Source organism: Lotus japonicus, chromosome 6 (genome assembly GCF_012489685.1).
Source record: "Lotus japonicus ecotype B-129 chromosome 6, LjGifu_v1.2".
NCBI lineage: Eukaryota > Viridiplantae > Streptophyta > Magnoliopsida > Fabales > Fabaceae > Lotus > Lotus japonicus.
In genome coordinates, this window is record NC_080046.1 from 53626096 (window position 1) to 53645058 (window position 18963).

The window sequence follows — 18963 nt, forward strand, 5'->3', positions numbered from 1 at the left end:
TGACCTTGGGATCTTCTTGCCATCTGCATCAACTGGACGCTCATAGCCATCCACAATAATATCCCAGAGATCTGCATCGAAACCCAGAAAGAAACTTTCCAGTCTATCTTTCCAATATTCGAACCTTTGACCATCGAACATAGGAGGCTTTGCGTTGTAACCATCTCTTTGAGTTTCACTGGTGGTGGCAGCCATTGTTTTTCACACCGGCCCGGATCACTGAACACTGTTAGGTGTGGTAATCAGAACTTGCGCTCTGATACCAATTGAAGGTATGAAAAACGGTAGAAAGGGGAGGTTTGAATAACGTTTTCAGAACAAAACTTCCACCTTAAAGATTTTGACAAATCTTTCGAGAACTTAAGTGCTAAAGATAAGAGATAGAAAAGCACACAAGGATTTTATCCTGGTTCACTTGATAAATCACTCAAGCTACTCCAGTCCACCCGTTAAGGTGATTTCTTCCTTCTTAGAATGAAGGCAATCCACTAATCAGGTAAGAGTTACAACTGCACTTGAAACCTACAAGTGACTAACAATTACACTGACTTAGCTCACACTAAGATTCACTCTCTTAGTCTTCTCTAGGATCCGATCAACCTTGATCTCCTAAAGGAACTAAACAAACTGTTTATCAAAGAATTGTTTACAAGAGATTTGCTTCTAAAAAGCTAATAGTAAACACAATGAATTTCAGATGAAAGAAAGCTTAGAATATTTTGAATATGTCTTGCGCGTGTGTATTTCTTTTTCTTAGCCGCTTCTTTCAATCTTCAGCCTCTATATATACTCCAAGGATTAGGGTTAAGCGTTGCATGGGAAATGCTACCGTTGGAGGGCAGTTCTGGAAAATCCAGCTTCTGCTGTGGCTGAGAACGTTAGGTAGGTCGTCAGGAAGGTACACTTGCTTTTGTACTTGGATAGCGACTTGACCTTTTAACCTAGGAGACTTCTGATCAGGGGAATACTTCATATTGGAACTTGTGAAGCCGGTTGATCAGAGTCAGAGGGAAAGCACAGATCCTCTGACCATTGTATCTTCTGATTCTGAACTCAGAGGGAAGAACATGGCCTTCAGAGTTTCTTGCTTCTGGACTTCAGAGTTTCCACTATTCAGCTTCTGGATCTTCAGAGTCTTCTACACCATCAGAACATCTGAACCTTCAGTGTTTCTTGGTTATCAGAACTTCTGGATCTTCAGAGCTTCTAGCGACTGAGTCCACATCAGAGTTTGTATAGCTTCAGAACTTCTGAAGCTTTTCCACTGTTCATACTGAACATGGTGAATGCGAAAGCGTTGCTTGGGTTACCCTTTATACACAGTGCTTCTGATTTGTGTGAGATTGAGTTGAGGTCAGAGCCTGTAAATAGCACACTCAGAAAAACACGTTAGAGTACCACAATTGTTCATATCAAAAGGTTAACTTGTAATCATCAAAACATAGAGTTGTACTACTAGATCAAAACTTGATCTTACACTTGTGTTGTCCCTAAAGTTGTCGTCCAGGCACAGATTCAATGTCTCCTCCGCGCGATGACATCCAATTTATGGTCATTCAGATAGTGTTGTCTTCCCCCTCACTCCCTTCCATGAATCACACCATCTCATCGTGTTCATGGCATAATCTGCACCACGCTTCTGCAATCGGCCAAGGCTTCTCATCTAACGTTGTTCATGGCAATTGCACCATGTGACTTAAGCCTTAAATTTGACCTAGCGTTGACAAAAACCATAAATCCAACCCAACATCGACCTAAGCCCTAAATTTTCCTCGACGCCGCCCTAAACCCTAAATCTGACTTAATGACGACCAAAACCCTAAATCTGACTTAATGACGACCAAAACCCTAAAGTTTACCCGACAAAGACTTAAACCCTAAATCCCACTTGGTGTCCAACCTTAAACCTAAAACCTAAATCCCTAAATCCCACGGACCATCTCTATTTTACTTGTTCATTTGCGTGGCGGGTGTGGACCTTAATATTAAACTGGTTGGGACGGTGTGTGGTGTTGCTAGAGTCAACACATGACCACTTTCTTCAGTTCATGGGGGATGGTTCAACTAAGCTAAGGTTGGGCCTTTTAGTGATCTGGTTAGCTATGATTTGGCAGCTCTGGAATGGAAGAAACTCCAAGGTCTTCCGAGAAGAGGCGATGGATCCTGGGAGCGTCTTTGAGCTAGCCCGATTGAAGGTGTGGGTGTGGCTCAAAGCGATGGAAAGAGTCTTCCACCATGCTATTTCCGAGTGGTATGGTTAATCAGTCTTATGTTTCGATTCCTTATAATCTGCTATGATGGGAAGACAAAGGTGTTGGTGATGTAAACAATGCTTTACCATTATATGATCTTTTGTTAGGGTTGGAGTACCCCTTGAATCTCTTTTAATGATAATTGCCTATAAAAAATATCCTTCTTACTGGAAACTCTCAACAATTCATAAGAGTTTATCTACGTGCTTGGTGATCCAACAAATTTATTTTAAAGATAAAAATAAAAAAGTTACTTTATTTCCTACCACATTTATTGTCCGCTTGTTGCTCAAGATAGGATAAGAGCAAGATAGAATAAAGAGTTGGATTAAGGTAGGATACGATAAGAGCAAGATAGACTTTTATCTTATCATATGTTCGAGGTGGATATAATAATGTTTGGATATGATATAAAAAAATGAAAAGTATATCAAATTTTCCTTTAAATAATAAATAAATAATATTTTTTTAAATTAATTTTTTAAAATTTTTTTATTATATTAAATTTAATATTTTCTAAAGCCTATATTTTAAAATTAAAAAAAATTATTTAATTTTTATTAATTAGCCTATTTTAATTTTTTTCCCAACGGAAGTCTATTTTAAGTAAAAGTAAAAATTATATATTGAACCAATTACTTTTAATTAGTAGTGGCAAGTGATAGAAAATATAAAATTATTATATAAGTAGTGAAAAAATTTTAAAAAATAGGAATTGATAAAATTAGTATATATTTACTACTAATAAATTAATAAAGAATAATGCTAATTAAGTAGTAGCAAGTGATTTTATAAAAAAAAATTAGTAACAAGTCATAATGATAATTTAATTATTTTATATGAGTAAATTCAATATTTTCACAATTAATAAATTAGCTCATTTTTTTAATTAAACTTATAACTAACTAAATAATGATGTTATCTTAAAAATAATAAATTTTAATTGATAAATAATAAAATTAATATATTACTAAAATTAATATTTTTATATTTATTAATTAATATTATTATAAATTGTATAAAAATATAAATATTGAAAAATTGAATTTATGTTAGGTAATAAAAAAATCAGAAACTACTATCATATCCTATCAAAATAATCTATTATAGCTCCCCTATTAGAATAACTTTTACACATGATGGACAAGATTGGATAAGGGACATGAATGTGTTATTATATCCGGCTAGTGCAACAAACAACATATAAGAATAAAAATATGATTACACTATCTTATCATATATGCTTATCTTGTCCACCAAACGAGTAGTGCGTCTCAAGAGAGCGACGGTGGTCCACGGACGGGTTCCAGGCCAGCACGGTGGAGGAGGCCACAACCAGGTACCATAAAGTGCAATTTTGATGCTTCTTTCCGAGGGGGTGGCACCGCGGGCCTTGGCATGGTTGCTCGCAACTCAGAGGGCGAGGCAATGGCTGCAGCATGCTCTTTTCCTGTCCCTATTAACTCCCCTCTTTTGGCGGAAGCTATGGCTATGCGATGGACGATGCAGTTAGCAATTTACTTGGGTTTTCGTCGGATTGTCTTAGAGACGGATTGCTTGAATCTCTTTAACGCTTGGAGGACGATTGAGGAGGATCGGTCTTATCTGAGTATTCTTATTAGAGATTGTCGTTCATTAATTTCTGCTTTTGAGTTTGTTTCTCTTTGTTTTGTCCGTCGCACGGGTAATGCCGTTGCTGACTTTTTGGCTCGGAACGTGGACACTTATGCCAATACGGTTTGGGTGGAAGAGGTTCCTTTAGCCGCGCTCCCGTTGCTTGATGCTGATGTAATAAACCTTGAGCTAGTTGGCGTTTAATATATTTCATGTTTACTTTCAAAAAAAAAAAAGAGATCAAAATTAATATGACATTTTAGCAAATATTTAAGTAATAGATTAATATTTATGATCAATTAAATATTTTAAAGTAGAAGCTATAAATTGATTGCACAAATAAATGCTCAAAGGTGTATATGGGTTGAAAGTTTAAAACCTTCATTAATATCAATAAAGTGCATTTATTATCTTCTTTTGTAAAGCACTAAAATATCAATATATGAATTAAATGAAAAATTAATATTTTTATAGCCTTACAAACATCCATTGTCCTCTCTCTCTTCTATATGTATTCCTTCAAGTTCTATATATACATGTTATGGAAGCCACCACCATCGTCAATCTTTTTTTCGATATGAGCTGAGTTTTGATTTACCCACACTCATATTATCTATCTTGATTAGCATCATGCTAGAGATTGAAGAAATGGCTAAAGAACATATACCAGCAGAGTTAGTGATGAAAATATTTGTTAGGCTCCCTGTAAAGTCTGTTCTGCGATTCCGAACCTTAAACAAATCCTACAATGCTCTCACCAGAGAAACCAGTTTCATCACTAAACATCTTTATCACTCCATTGAAAAGGCAAAAAGCAATCCGAACTTTCTGATCTTTTACCAAACAAACAAGCTTGTCAATTCAACAGTCTCTGAAGATAAGCAATCACAACCCCATGCAATTGATCTGAATACACCATTCATCTCAGTACATGTAAACAACATCGGAGCTTGCTCTCATTTCAATAGCATCATCTACCTTGAACTATTTGGTGTTCCTCTTAGGCCCAATCCAAAGATTCTCCGGAATCCAGCCACCATAGAAGTAAGGTTTCTACCTTTCCCTCCTCAAATGAAACCCACGCTCTTTACCCTCTTCCATGGGGTCCACGGGTTCGGTGTCAATCCCATAACAAATGACTTCAAGGTCGTAAACATTGTAGTGGATGCAAAAATTTGGGATAGAAGTGATAGAAAGCTCATTGGTCAGGTATATAACCTTCGTTCTGAATCATGGAAAATGGTTATTGCTTGTGTCCTTGCTTATTTCATATATAAATCCATGTTTAATGCTTATCTGAATGGGGTTTATCATTGGTTAGCCATATCTTCTCTACGTGATCATGTCGAATTTGTGCTATGTTTTGACATGAGTGATGATGTGTTTTGGAAAATGAACCTACCCCAATTTCCGTCCCAGGAGGAGTATAACGAATTGTGCGTATCCAATCATAATGTTATTGTTTTGAATGATCGTATTGGTTATGTTAGGGAGTACACTATGCATTTTGAAATTCAGTTTGATATTTGGGTGATGAATGACTATGGGGTGGAAGGTTTCTGGGTGAGAATGTTTAACATTGCGCGTGGAACCGGTCTGGGAAAGATTTTGGAGATTTGGAAAGATGATAATATTGATGATGTTGTTGTGCTGGGAGGGGAAGAACATCATCCATTGGTTTTGTACAAGATTGGTCAACAACAGGTGGTGAAAGAGTTTAATGTTCGCTTATGAGCTGAGCATCGTGTAGTTGGATATGTGGAAAGTTTTCTTCCCTTGTCTAGCTAGCTTGGTTGATGAGGAAGCTTGATGTTCAAGTCGGATTATTTTATCGTGATATTTATTTGATGATCTTTGTGATGATTTATGTTATTACTATCATGAAGGTACATTATTAGTTGTGTACTTTTTATTGACTTTTACTATAAGGCCCGAGTTTTTAAGTTCATGCTAAGTGAATAAACTTCTTATTCACGATTAGGGTTGATGTAATGTGAAGGGAAACCTGAACGAAAGTTTATTAAATGAAATATATTTATGAAGGAGAAAGTTCAGGAAAAGTTCAAGGATTGTATTATGATCGATAAAAGTTATAGCACGATCGTTACACGCTTAAACCTAGGTCAGAAACCCTAGTATATAGCTAATTTTCACTTTTAGGCACGATGGCAGTTAATTCCAAAAATCTTCAGAGAAATGTTAGAATTTCTCTTCTTCCATATATCACAATCGTTTCGAGGCGAAACTCTAAGATCTACGAACGTCCGATTCCAATCATCGGAAGTTTGCCGAAACCGAATCCCTGGTATTTCAAAACCCTAGAATCACCCGACTATGGGGACTTTATCTATTCAGAACTTCAAATGAATATTCTACACGCGTACACCCATTTCTCTTGATGATTTCAATCTTTCTTCCGAAGGAAGTTTTCTATTCCGACATTCGATGCAAAAAGCAACTTATCGGGTAAAATAGTTTTATACCGACTATGCTTTAGTTGCCAAAAATACAAGGAGACCTCTTTATAGTTTTGGAATTCTTTTGCCAAAACATATCTAATAATTCATGGAGAATGACGCCGTAAAAATCAGATTCGCGAAACTTTCATTTTCCCGCGAATTTCCAACCTTTATATATAGCAAAGAAAGGAAGAAAAACTCAAATTCTCCTCCATTTTCTCTCTTCAAACCCGCGGCCAAGAACAAGGAAGAAGGAAGAAGAGTTTTTGTTCAAACCTTGCTTGATCGTCGATCAATCAGTTGCTGCTTCAAGGCTTCGAGGTATAGTCGCTAATCCTTACCTCCGATCGCTTTTTCCATAGCTTTTCTGTAGAGTTTTCTGAGTGGATAGTTTATGGGTTTTTGCAAAACTATCCTGAATCTTTCATTTCTGATTCTAAACCTCTTCTATATGTGCCCAAGATCACTTCTGCCGGATTAGATTTTCCGTTATGTCGCCGGAATTCCGCCGGAATCAATTCTAACCTAAAATACCCATTTATGTAGTTTTTGAGTAAAGTTCCAACCTTTAGGCTGAAAACTATCGCCTTAGCTTAGTGCTAGTAGGATTAGTTGTCATAAACGTCGTTGGTGACGTCCCTGCAAAATTTTATTTTTGGGATTTCAGTTTTGAAAATCCTAAGTTAAAAATCATGACCAAAATACCCCTGCGACAGTTTTTGATCCGATAATTTTTCCGAGTTCAGAATACCCTTAGTTACGGCTTATGAAAGCATAGGAACCAAGTTTGATCGAAGAAAAATCGAGCCCCATAATTAGCCAAAGTGGCCGAGCCCTATTAGAGGGGGAGGAAGAAATTTCCTTTTTCCGAAAACTTGTCTTTTCGCGCTAGATTATCGTACCTTAGAGTATAGATTACTTCGAGTAACCTTAGTAAGTATCGATAGCTTAGTTTTCGATAGATTCTTATAGTATTCTGTGATTTTGTTGTAAAGGTGCTTTTGAGGATTTCTCTGAGGACCAACACTTTGAGTGCGAGGAAGCACTAGTTGATCATTCTGGAGAACTTTCAGGTGAGGGCTTCTCACTGAATCTCTAGTTAATGCTTAGGGTCGATGTTTCGACATTGTTTACTGTTTATGCACTGAGATTGTGTGTGATTGAAAATGTTTTCTGAGGCTTCGGCTGACAATGTAGATGATTCATCTACTGAATGTTTTTGAAGATTGACTTACATGCTATGTGCTATGTGGGTAATCTAGGATGTGTGGTGCATGCTTTATATGCTAAGTGCTAAGTGTTAATGTTTAGATTTCTTGATATATGACATGTTGTTGATTGTGATGATTTAAATATGCTTTATACTGGAAATCTGAGATTCTGAATGGTGAGAATAGCGGGCAGGTCATGCCGATTTTATTTTGAGAGTTTTGAGAAAGTTTGATAGGACGAACGAGGTTCGGGCCTTGATTTTGTTTAGTGGATCGAGACATCCTCTGGAAGCGACTTGGGATTGGGAGATCCTGCAAATGTATAAGACTTGCGATAAGACCAAATGGAATCTATTTTATAAAGAAAACTCATAAGACCTTAAATAACCTCTAAATCTTTAAGTAATGATAACAACCTCGAAGGAAGGCATTGGAAGTAAAATCTTAATTTTGGAAAACGAGGAGTGTCGTCGGATCCAAGTGTTGAGTATGTTGTCGTTGTGCTGTTGGAGCAGCGTTTGGTGTTGTGCTGTTGGAGCAGCGTTTATTGTTGTGCTGTTGGAGCAGCGTGTGTTATTGTGCTGTTGGAGCAGCGTGTGTTGTGGTGCTGTTGGAGCAGCTATGTGTCGTTTTGAAGTGTGTCTTTTGGTCGCAGAATCGACTTTACCTTAGGGTAAGCTTTTAGAGACTTTAACTTCCCTAGAACACGTGGCGACGTGTCGAGTGAGGTCGGAGACGTTGTTTGACTAATCATTTTGCATACATGCAACATTAATGAGGTATTAACACAGGACGTACTCTGGACCTCGTCGGTTTCCAAAATGGTCATAAGACCCGGAATGCCGTGAAAGAGCGTTTGTAGACGTCTCTTGTAGCAGACCGAAATGGCAGACCTACGGGTTTACTGCTGATCTGACTACCCCTGTTGGAGTAAGAGACATCACGGGCCGAAATGGCACCACCGTGGCTGGTGAAGGGCTGATCCGATGATGTCCATCCGTTCCGGATTGCATATTGGTTGACTGGGTTAACCTGCATACATATCACGCAACATGCATACTGACTTAGTTGATGAGTGTGGTTGCTATTTGATAAACTTACTTGGAACATGCTAATTGTTATTATTGTCGTTATGATTTTGTGGAACATGCAACCCTAGGAATGATATCTCTAGTTATAAGCCTAAGTGGCTATCTATTATTTGTACCTATTGGGTTTATTATCTACATAGTTCTTTAGAGTTGACCCTCGCGTCTTCTGTGTGTGTTTTGGCGGACAACGCCTTTTGTCAGATGAATATTGCGGACTGGTACACCATGGTCCACCCTTCGGGGGGATTAGGTATGAGATGATCGATCAGGACGACCCCGGGTCGTGGGTGGTTGACCCCGCGAGCCACCGAGCGACGTATTCGGGGCGTATCATGGAGGATCACGTGGATAGTGGAGGACTTCTGAGGTCAGGAGTGTTGAGGCGATGCTCTATCAGCTTCAACTTGCCACCGGGCGTTCACTGCGGACCAGGATTCGGAGGAGCACCGCCGCCACCGTCATCTTCAGAGGGGGAGGATCCCTCAGAGGAGATTCCAGTGGGAGTGCCTTCGGCAGGGTCTAGTGCACCCTCTGTTGCGATCATTGATGATCAGGGTTCGGGCCCTAAGCCCGTGAGTCCAGCATCGGAGCGCACTGCGGTTGCGAGGGGAGGACGGATAGGGTTAGTAGACTTGGTCGTTCTGGATTCTGATTCAGACGACGATCATGCCAGCACATAGTTTTGAGTGTTGGTATGAGCTCCTCGAGTTAGGATTAGTGTAGGAGTAGAGTTTTAGCTCTGACAGTCTTGCTTCATTTGTTACTTAGGGGACAGGGTAGATCCGCCTATAGCTTTTTGTGTGGTTTCCTTACGGGAATCACAGAGAGTTGGTTGGACTTAGGAGGTCTTATTTTCAGGCCATTGGGTCAGCTGATTCTCAGTTTTGAGGGATGGTGTTGCGGGCACTTCACCCTTTTCATTTGGTTTGTATATATTGCCTACGGGCGTCGCACTTTTCTTTCCGTCACTGGAGGTTACTCGTGACGAGGTTGTTACTTACAGCGGGGGCTGTTTATATATTGTATATTAATTCTATTGCTTTTCGCTTTTGGGTTTTATTTAATTCAGTCTTGTCTTAGTTATTATCGAAAAAAAAAAATATGTTCACGTTTTTCCGCATTAAGTTTATTTTGGTTACTAAAGTGACGCCACCGAAATCGGGGTGTTACATTTACAAAATTTTATCCGGGGACATTTTAATTATGCTGTTTGGATTTTGGTATTAAATAAAGAAATGGAAGAGTTTATTAGATCCTCTTCAGTGTGAATTTTTTTGTTATTGTTATATTAAATGGTCAACATCAATCAATCAATGGGAAAAATAAATTTATAAAAACTTGTATGTGATTAATTGTTTTGTTGTTGCTGTAAAACAAGATGATTTGTGCATGGACCCGTTATAAAATCATGTATATTAGTTAGGATGATTTATGGTGTTAGCTTGGAGCAAATCCAAATCTATTAAAGATGCTCTTCTATGTTCTAAGTTCTAACCTGATATAATATGGATTACTAAAATGGAAACTTGGCTAAACCATGTGCGGGATTATTTTATTATCTACCTATATGACCAAAATTGATCTCGATAAAAATAGATTTTAAACACAGATAATTATGTGTAGTAAAATTAAAGTAAGGCTTGCATACTTTCTTGGACTGAAGGGCATGTGCAACCTCAAGGAATTCATGTCTCAATTTCAAGGAATTCATGTCTCAATTTCAAGGTTGCAAAATGTCATTTCGATCTAAAGCAAAATACATTCCTAGAACGAGAAGTATCGTCATCGCTTCAGTGGTAGATGAGTCATTAAAACACAAAAAAATTCCATGTTGCAGCAACTATCATGTTGCTTTCTTCATCACCAAGTTTAACTCACAAGCCTTCTAAAGTTATAATTTGCTAGAAAAAAAAATTGGGTCAGGGGAAGTATTTATTTTAAACACTAGGCCATCAAAGAATTTGGTTGTGTAAGCAATCACCAACCTTGTTTAGTTAAGAGGGCATCATTTAAAATTTGAAGCTATGGAACATAGCCCCATGCCACCCTCACTCTTTAGGGTTCATAGTCGTGACCAATTAAGTTAATGAATTCTCCTTTCATCTTTTGTGCTCTCCCACTCGAGTTTACTGATGATTTGCTCTATGTACTTACATGAAAGAAAAGACCCATGAGAAGTGGGAATGGCTTTGGGCCATAGACTTTATGAGATTTTCTCGCCCTGTACTAGAGAATTTTTTTTTCTTCACCCTTTTTTTTTTCCAAACTCCATCATCACATGGTGGTTGTTAAGGTGTGTTTCCTACAAATGCATTTGAGCCTATTCAGATAGTATTTCCCCTATTTCCATCCATCTAAATAATTTCGTTATGTTTTTCAATTTATGATTTTTATATTATTTGATACGGTTATTTAATTTGTTTACATCTTTTCCTAATTAGCGATCTCCATGACCAATGATTATGTCGTAAAGTTTGGAGTAAATGCATAACAAAAACGTTAGTCGCTGTGGTGCATGTAAAGCGTTGCCCTAAAGACAGCTAAACCAATTCTAACAATTTGCATCAGCCTCGCCAACAAAACAAGTTGGTATTGAATAGTGGCGGAAGCAGAAATTTGAGACTAGTGGGACTAAAATCATATAACATAGTGTGTTTACAGTGACTTTATTAATAAATATTTTTTGACCTCATACTCCAATTAATTCTTAATTAATAACTCTTTTTCCTTGCTAGATTTTTCCCACAGGGTTTTTCTTAACAAGGTTTTATGAGACTCTTCCTTAAGATTTTCTTTAAGCCGTTTCGTGGGGAAGTCAGCTCAGGGGGGATTAGTGTTATATTTTGTACTATGTTTTCATTGGATGGGTGATCTTTTGTACTATGTTTTATCATGAGAACTTTTTGCTCGTGATTGATCCTTTATTATCAATAATATTACTTTCATTTTCAAAAAAACAAATGACCACAATTATATTCCATTGTAGGAGAGTCTTCAATCCCTTGGGTTTTTCTTCAAACTCCATCATGGATGAATTTTCCTTTTTCACTAAATTTCTCTTTTTTCTATCATATCAATAAAATAATTGTAAAGTATAATGTGTCACATGGTGGTTGTCAAGGTTTGTGTTCCCTACAAATGCATTTGACACTATTGAGATAGTATTTCCCCTATTTCCATCCATCTAGATAATTTTGTTAAGTTTTTCAATTTATGATTTTTACATTATTTGTTACGGTTATTTAATTTGATTACACTTTTTCCTAATTAGCGCTGGCCATGAAAGATGCTTACGTCGTAAAGTTTAGAGTAAATGCAGGAAGACAACGTTACTCGTTGTTGTACATGTGTAGCGTTGACCTATAGTCGGCTAAACCGATGCTAACAATTTGAATTAGCCTCGTGGCCAACAAAACAAGTTAGCTTCGAGTAGTGGCGTAAGCAGAAATTTGAGACTACAGAGACTAAAATAAAATAATATAGCATGTCTATAGTGAGTTATACGTAAAAAAAAGTTTGGGGGCCAAAACAATAACTATGATTCTTGAACATTCAAACATTAACAACCAAAGAGCATCAACTAAAATATTCAGAAATATATATAGTCCTATAAAAGTTGATGATAAAAGTACTATGCTAATCATATGTATCTTCATGATACATGAAAATATAAATCATTACAAAGATCATCAAATTAATGCCATCATGAACTAATCCGAGCATAACTTCATGCTTCCTCATGAACCAAACCAGATAGAGGAACAAGACTTTCCACATATTTAAAAGCACGATTCTCAATTCCTAAGCGAAGAGGAAACTCTTTCACCACCTCTTGTTTACCAATCTTGTGCAAAACCAACGGTTGATACTCATCTCCTCCTAGTACAAAAATATCTTCATCGTCTTTATTCCAGAACTCCAAAAGAATTTCAGGACAAGGTTTGCGGGCAAGGTTAAACATTCTCACCCAAGAACCTTCCACGCCATATTCATTCATCATCCAAATCTCAAAATGAAATTCAGAACGTATGTGCTCCCTAACATAACCAACACGATCATTCAATACAACAATATTTGAATGCCTAATGTAAAATTTGTTGTTATCCTCCTGAGATATAACTTGGGGAAGGTTCATTTTCCAAAACACATCATCACTCATGTCAAAACATAGCACAAATTCAACATTATCAGATTCAGCTAACCAATGATAAGCTCCATTCAGATAAGCATTAAACATGGACTTAGCTATGTATCTAGCAAGGACACCAACATTAACCTCTCTCCATGAATCAGAACGAAGGCTGTATACTTGAACACTGAGCTTTTCATATTCCTTCAAGAAAAAATATGCACCCACTACAATGTTCACAACCTTGTAGTCGTTTGTTTTGGGATCAAAACCGAACCCGTGTGCCACATGGAAGAAAGTATTGTGTGACGACCTAAATTTTTCCCTCAACTAGAAATAATAGGAGTATTTTAATTAGTATTATTATTAGTATTATTATTATTAATATTATTATTATAAATAATTAAAATAAATAATCAAGTCCTAGAAGTTCTAGAGAATTCAAAGGATAAAGATGAGAATAAAAAATTATTTCAGGAAGGACTAAACTGCAAACTGACTTAACTCTTAAGGACCAAAGTTAATAACCGACCTATTCTATAGGGACCTAACTGTGACATCAGAAATAGTTTTAATTCAAATTCAGGTCCCTGGTTTTGTCTATAAATACCACCACGAAGTTCAAGTTCAAACCAGCTCAAATTAGAGCAACCCAAGCCTTGAAACTTGGCATAAACCTTCTCCTCCACCCCCTGAAGCCTCAGCCACCACCCTCAGCCACCAACAATCACCACAGAGACGGTGGTTAACGGCCAAAATTCCAGTCACGGCCAAACCTTGCATAATCGAGTTCCAGACCAATTCACCTCCCAATTCTTGTTCCATTAGCTTCCTTAAGTCCATTAGAGTGTGAACCAATCCAGAACCAAGCTCAAATTGCCCTGAAATAGCCCAACCGAGCTCAAGAAGTTCTGAAACTTTGAGCTCTCGGTTCTCCCTCAAATCTCCATCAATTTTGTCGAATCAAGAGTCTATCTTGCTTATAATTTCACCAGGAAACTATTCGTGCAAGAATTTTGAAGCTTGGAGGCCTAGATTGTATTCTACCATTGTTGCCGAGCTCCTCGCCGGAAAAGCTTCATGGAGCTCATCGTTTTGGCCAAACCAGAGACCTTCTCAGCTACCCACCTATACCATTGAGCTCCTGGGAGTGAGAGGAAGCTTTTCCAACTGGTTTCCACCCTTAACTCCACCCTCCCGCCGGAGCTCCGCCGCCAACCACCACCTTCTCCGGCGAGCTCACCGGTAAACTGCTCAGAACTTGGATTATCTTGCATAGTTCGAATCCTTGTCTTCCATAGGTTCCATATACATATTTGGTTCGGAAAAATTAACTTGGTTTGATAAGGTTTTAAGAGGAGAGAAGGTATGCAACTTCCCGGCCTTATAACTCACTATTCTTAATGATTCGATGCAAAGTAAGAGTTGACTATGATTCATGGGATTAAAATGAACATTTAGAAAGAAACAGAATGAATTTTGGAGGTCTAGAACAAAAGTTAAGAAATTTTTAAGTTTAAGCTAAAATAGTTAATTTTATAATTTATTTTCTTATTTAATTGGTTAAGTCGCTTGAATTTAAAGGTGGCTCTGCCGCCGCATAAATATAAAGGTGGCTCTGCCGCCGCATGAATATAAAGGTGGCTCTGCCGCCACACACATATAAAGGACCGGCACTGCCGCCTCATTTAAAAACTAATGGTCGGCTCTGTCGCCTTACCAAAAATACATAGTCAGCTATACCGCCTTATTTAAAGTTATATAATGATGGTCGGCCTTGCTGCCTAATTATTTGATTTCTTACAAAATAAAAACGAAATTAAATATTAAATTATGAAGAATAACATGGAATTTTATAACTTTAAAGTGAAAAATTGACTAAAATGCCCTACGATATTATTATTGCAGATAATCATTAATTGGAGGATTTTTCCGAAGAAAGGTAAGGGGGGGAGAATGCTCAACTCATGAGAGAGTGTAGTGTAAATAAATAGGTGTTGGACCTCCCTTGGGTCCCTATTTGTTTTATTGAAATATGATTATTGTAAACAGGATTTATTTCTGGGAATTGATTCGATAGGAGCCTCCGAATCTTTTCTTAAACATTTTTTTACGAGGCATCCCGATTTTTAAAGAAAATATTATTTGATAAATTCCCAGAATATTTCCAAGAGATTTTTAACGGCTTGCAGGTACTCTATAAAAAGGAAAGGTCAGTGGCCCCAACTGGACAGTCAAGGCCAGGCTGTGCCATTGGGTAACGCTTGAAGGTGTGAAAAACTACTAAAAGGGGGGGTTGAATAGAGTTTTGAATATAAAAACTTTCCCCTTAAGATTTAAAGTAAATCTTTTCGGTTTCTCTGAGATAGATGGTGCAGCGGATAAAGATAGAGAGAAGAGAAAAGCACACAAGTATTTTATCCTGGTTCACTTGATAAATCCCTCAAGCTAATCCAGTCCACCCGTTAAGGTGATTTCTTCCTTCTTAGAATGAAGGCAATCCACTAATCAGATAATTGTTACAACTGCACTTGAAACCTACAAGTGACTAACAATACACTAACTTAGCTCACACTAAGATTCACTCTCTTAGTCTTCTCTAGGATCCGATCAACCTTGATCTCCTAAAGGAATCACCACTAAGATTCACTCTCTTAGTCTTCTTAAGGATACTGACCTACCCGGCCCCTTAAGGAAAATCAAACAACTGTTTGAGGTTGGTGTTTACAAAGGTTTGCTTCTAAATAAGCTGAGTGTAAACTAAATAAGAACAGATGAAGAAAGTAGAGGCTTGAATCTTTTCTTGTATTGCAGCTCTTGATCTCTCTCTTGGCTTTCTTCTTTTTCTTCAGCCTTTTATAGTCCAAGGTGCAAAGGATATTTCTGTTGAGAGAATATGACCGTTGGAGGGCATTTCTGGAACTTCCAGAACCTGCTGTGGCTGAACCTTGGTAGGTAGGCTTTTCAGAATAGTACACTGCTCTTGTACTTCTTGATAGAGACATTTGCCTTTAACCATTGACTTCTGATCAGAGTTATGCTTCGTGTTGGAACTTGTGAAGCTTGGTGATCAGAGTCAGAGGGATGCTTGGATCCTCTGACCTTCGTAACTTCTGCTTCTGGACCTTCAGAGCTTCTGGACCTTCAGAGCCTCTGGTCCCTCAGAGCTTCTGGTCTTCAGATCCTCTGATCTTCAGATCCTCTGATCCTCAGATCTTCTGATCCTCAGATCTTCTGATCCTCTAATCCTCTGATCCTCTTATCTTCAGATCTTCTGATCTTCAGATCCTCTGATCCTCAGATCCTCTGATCTTCAGAACTTCTGACGAATATATCTTCTGGTGTCAGAATCAGAACCTGTTTGTCAAAACACTCAAGACAAACATTAGAGTATCATAGTTGTTCATCCACAAATAAATACTTGTTATCATCAAAACATAGAGTTGTACCACATGACCAAATCTTGATCTTACAACGCTGTGAGATCTAAGGGATACCTTTATGGTTGCGGTCCTTGGGGTGTGATTAGGTGGGACCTACCAACAGGTTGGAGATGAGGTTTGTCCCATCCGGAACCTAATCACACTACAGGCCCCCTGATGATCGTCCCAGCCGAGCGGCTTCTCGGTGACTTTCCTGGAGAATGTTGGGCCCACATCCTCATCTAGAGACCGAAACTATTTCTAATTAAATTTTTTTTATGATTTATTTGATTATGCTATTACTTTTCACTTGATTTACTTGCTTATTTATTTTACACTATTCCTCTTGCTCGAGTGTGTTGGATTGCTTCTCACCCCTCTTGTTTTGGTTGGTTGTTCTAATTGAACAACTTAGGGACGGAGACCGAGGAGAAAGAACTAGAATGAAAAAGTGACCAAGGCAGGAAGAGCCGTAAATAGTTGTGAATATACGAGAGTGTTCGAGTAGAATAAAGACTAGCCGATGGAAGAAGACGTGTGCGACTGGACTCGTACTCTATCAGACTGTAAAATAAGTATGAAAGCAGTGGGTTTTTTTGTAATTAAGTTTGTCAAAGTAATCGGGAAAGATTCAGAGGAGTCCATGCGAGACTCTGGGACGTCTTGTCTAAGGAAAGGAATTGCTTTTAATGACGCATAGCGCGACTAACTTTCCTGGAGACGTTCTCAGACTATCAATTGGACATCGATGAATTCTGACCCAAAGGTCTTGTACTTTTTTCAAAGTTCATCAATAAAAGTGTTGTTTTCTGAAGATATTCTTATTTTATAGTTTAGGTAGGGTGTGAGTTTGGCCGTCACATATTGTGTGCGTGTCTCATTGGAGGAGGGAAAGGAAGAAACTTTACCTCTCTTGTGGCTGGATTCCAGAGAATCTTTGGATTAGGGTTGTGGGGAACACCACCCAACAGTTCAAGGTAGATAATGCCATTGGAATGTGCATGGGTTGTGATATTGTTTACACTGTGTATGAAGATGAATGGTGGCTTCAAATCAATTGCATGGGGTTGTGATTGTTCATCCTCAAAGACCAGTGAAGTGAAAAACTTGTTTGTTTGGTGAAAGATCAAAAAGTTAGGCTTGCTTTTTGCCTTTTTATTGGAGTGAGAAAGATGTTCAATGATGAAACTGGTTTCTCTGGTGAGAGCATTGTAGGATTTGCTTAAGGTTCTACACCGCATCACGGACTTTACGGGGAGCCTAACAAGGATTTTCATCACTATCTCTTCTGGGATATGTTCCCTAGCCATTTTTTTGATCTCTAACATAGCGCTAATTAAGAGAGATCAAGTGAATATGAGTAAATCAAAACTCCACTCATATCAAAAAAAGACTGTAACAATGGGGATAGTCACTTCTAAAACATGAATATATAGGACTATGAGGAACATTACTTGGAATTACCGATTCACCTTGCTCTTTGAGTATTAGCCATTTTGGTCAATTCACGACTAAAGAAATTATGTTTTATATTTTAAAGTTTTTAATACATTTTAATGCATTGACTATTTATATAATGAAAATGTTATTCAAAATTAATTGATTAAATCGTTCTATTTCCTTATATAAAAAAATTAATTTCATGAAACGCGTTTTCCTTCTTTTAACATTATTTCCATTTTCAAAATGAAAAAAAAAAAAACGTTGAAATAAATTCAAATTTTCAAATGAACAAAAAATTCAAAAATTATTAATTACTTTCTAAATTCTATAGCCATGTTTTATATAAGGAAATCAATTTTCGAAATTATTTACTTATTTCCTTCAATTTCCTTATATAAACCACTTAATTATATAAAATATAAATTTCCATATATAAAATCATAAAACACATTAAATGCTTTATAGAATAAATGCTATTTTCGTGTCTTTTAAACATCATTTAAAATAATTAAGTACATTTAATTCATTGACTTGTTAGGGTAGGAAAATATTATTCAAAATTAATTGAATAATTCATTCTATTTTCTTATATAAAACAATTAATTACGTGAAACGTGTTTTCTATCTTTTGAAAATTATTTCCATTTTCAAAATGACAAAAAAAACATTTACATAATTAATTACGTATTAAATAATCAATTTCCTTATATATAAAAATTAATGATTTGAATCTCCTTTACCTTGGTTTTAAAATAATTTCAAATTTTAAAATGATAGAAAAAATTCAAAAATTATTAATTACTTTCTAAATTTGGTATCCACTTTTTATATATGGAAATTAATTTTTGAAATTATTTATTTATTTGTTTCAATTTTCTTATATAAACCACTTAATTATATTAATTTTCCTTAAATAAAATCATAAAACACATTAAATTAAGAAAACTTTAATTTTGATTATTCTGTTACGTTTTAAGAAATTAACTCCTTTATAAAATAAATTAACTCCTTTATTCATGTGTAATTAATTTAAAATGAGGTTTATAGTTGATTGTCATTTAATGTTAGTAAATATATTACTGTTAGCCAACAAAATTACGTATACATTAAATTAATTTGATTTACAACATTCAAATTTTGGTCATTGATAAAATCCATTAATACACCTATTCAATGGTTTTAAAAATCATTAATTATTAGTCAATAAATAACAAAAACATTAACTACAGAAAATCAGCTCACTTCTTTACAAATAAATGTATTTCCACACTTATTTATTGTTTTTAAAAATATATTAATGTTAGTCAATGATCAAAACTTTAATTTCGATTATTCTGTTACG

At 36.6% G+C, this 18963-nt stretch overlaps 2 protein-coding genes and 1 long non-coding RNA gene across 4 annotated transcripts; 2 read left to right on the forward strand and 1 right to left on the reverse strand.

Annotated features, from left to right (window-relative positions):
- The first annotated feature begins 4496 nt into the window (after positions 1 to 4496).
- On the forward strand, positions 4497 to 5600 carry LOC130725559 (F-box/kelch-repeat protein At3g06240-like). The gene has a single exon (XM_057576777.1). It carries the CDS (start codon positions 4497 to 4499, stop codon positions 5598 to 5600), a length of 1104 nt encoding a protein of 367 aa, XP_057432760.1.
- Positions 5601 to 12354: 6754 nt separating this feature from the next.
- Positions 12355 to 12864, reverse strand: LOC130725560 (uncharacterized). Its single transcript, XM_057576778.1, has one exon. The coding sequence runs from the start codon at positions 12862 to 12864 to the stop codon at positions 12355 to 12357; it is 510 nt and encodes a 169-aa protein (XP_057432761.1).
- Positions 12865 to 13238: 374 nt separating this feature from the next.
- Positions 13239 to 17157, forward strand: LOC130724071 (uncharacterized). 2 transcript variants are annotated; one of them, XR_009014424.1, is made up of 4 exons: positions 13239 to 14122; positions 14665 to 15226; positions 15609 to 15711; positions 16594 to 17157. It is a non-coding gene; the product is annotated as an uncharacterized LOC130724071 (long non-coding RNA). The 2 variants fall into 2 exon arrangements; XR_009014423.1 differs by having other exon boundaries at positions 15609 to 15707; positions 16594 to 17156.
- Positions 17158 to 18963: the final 1806 nt, after the last annotated feature.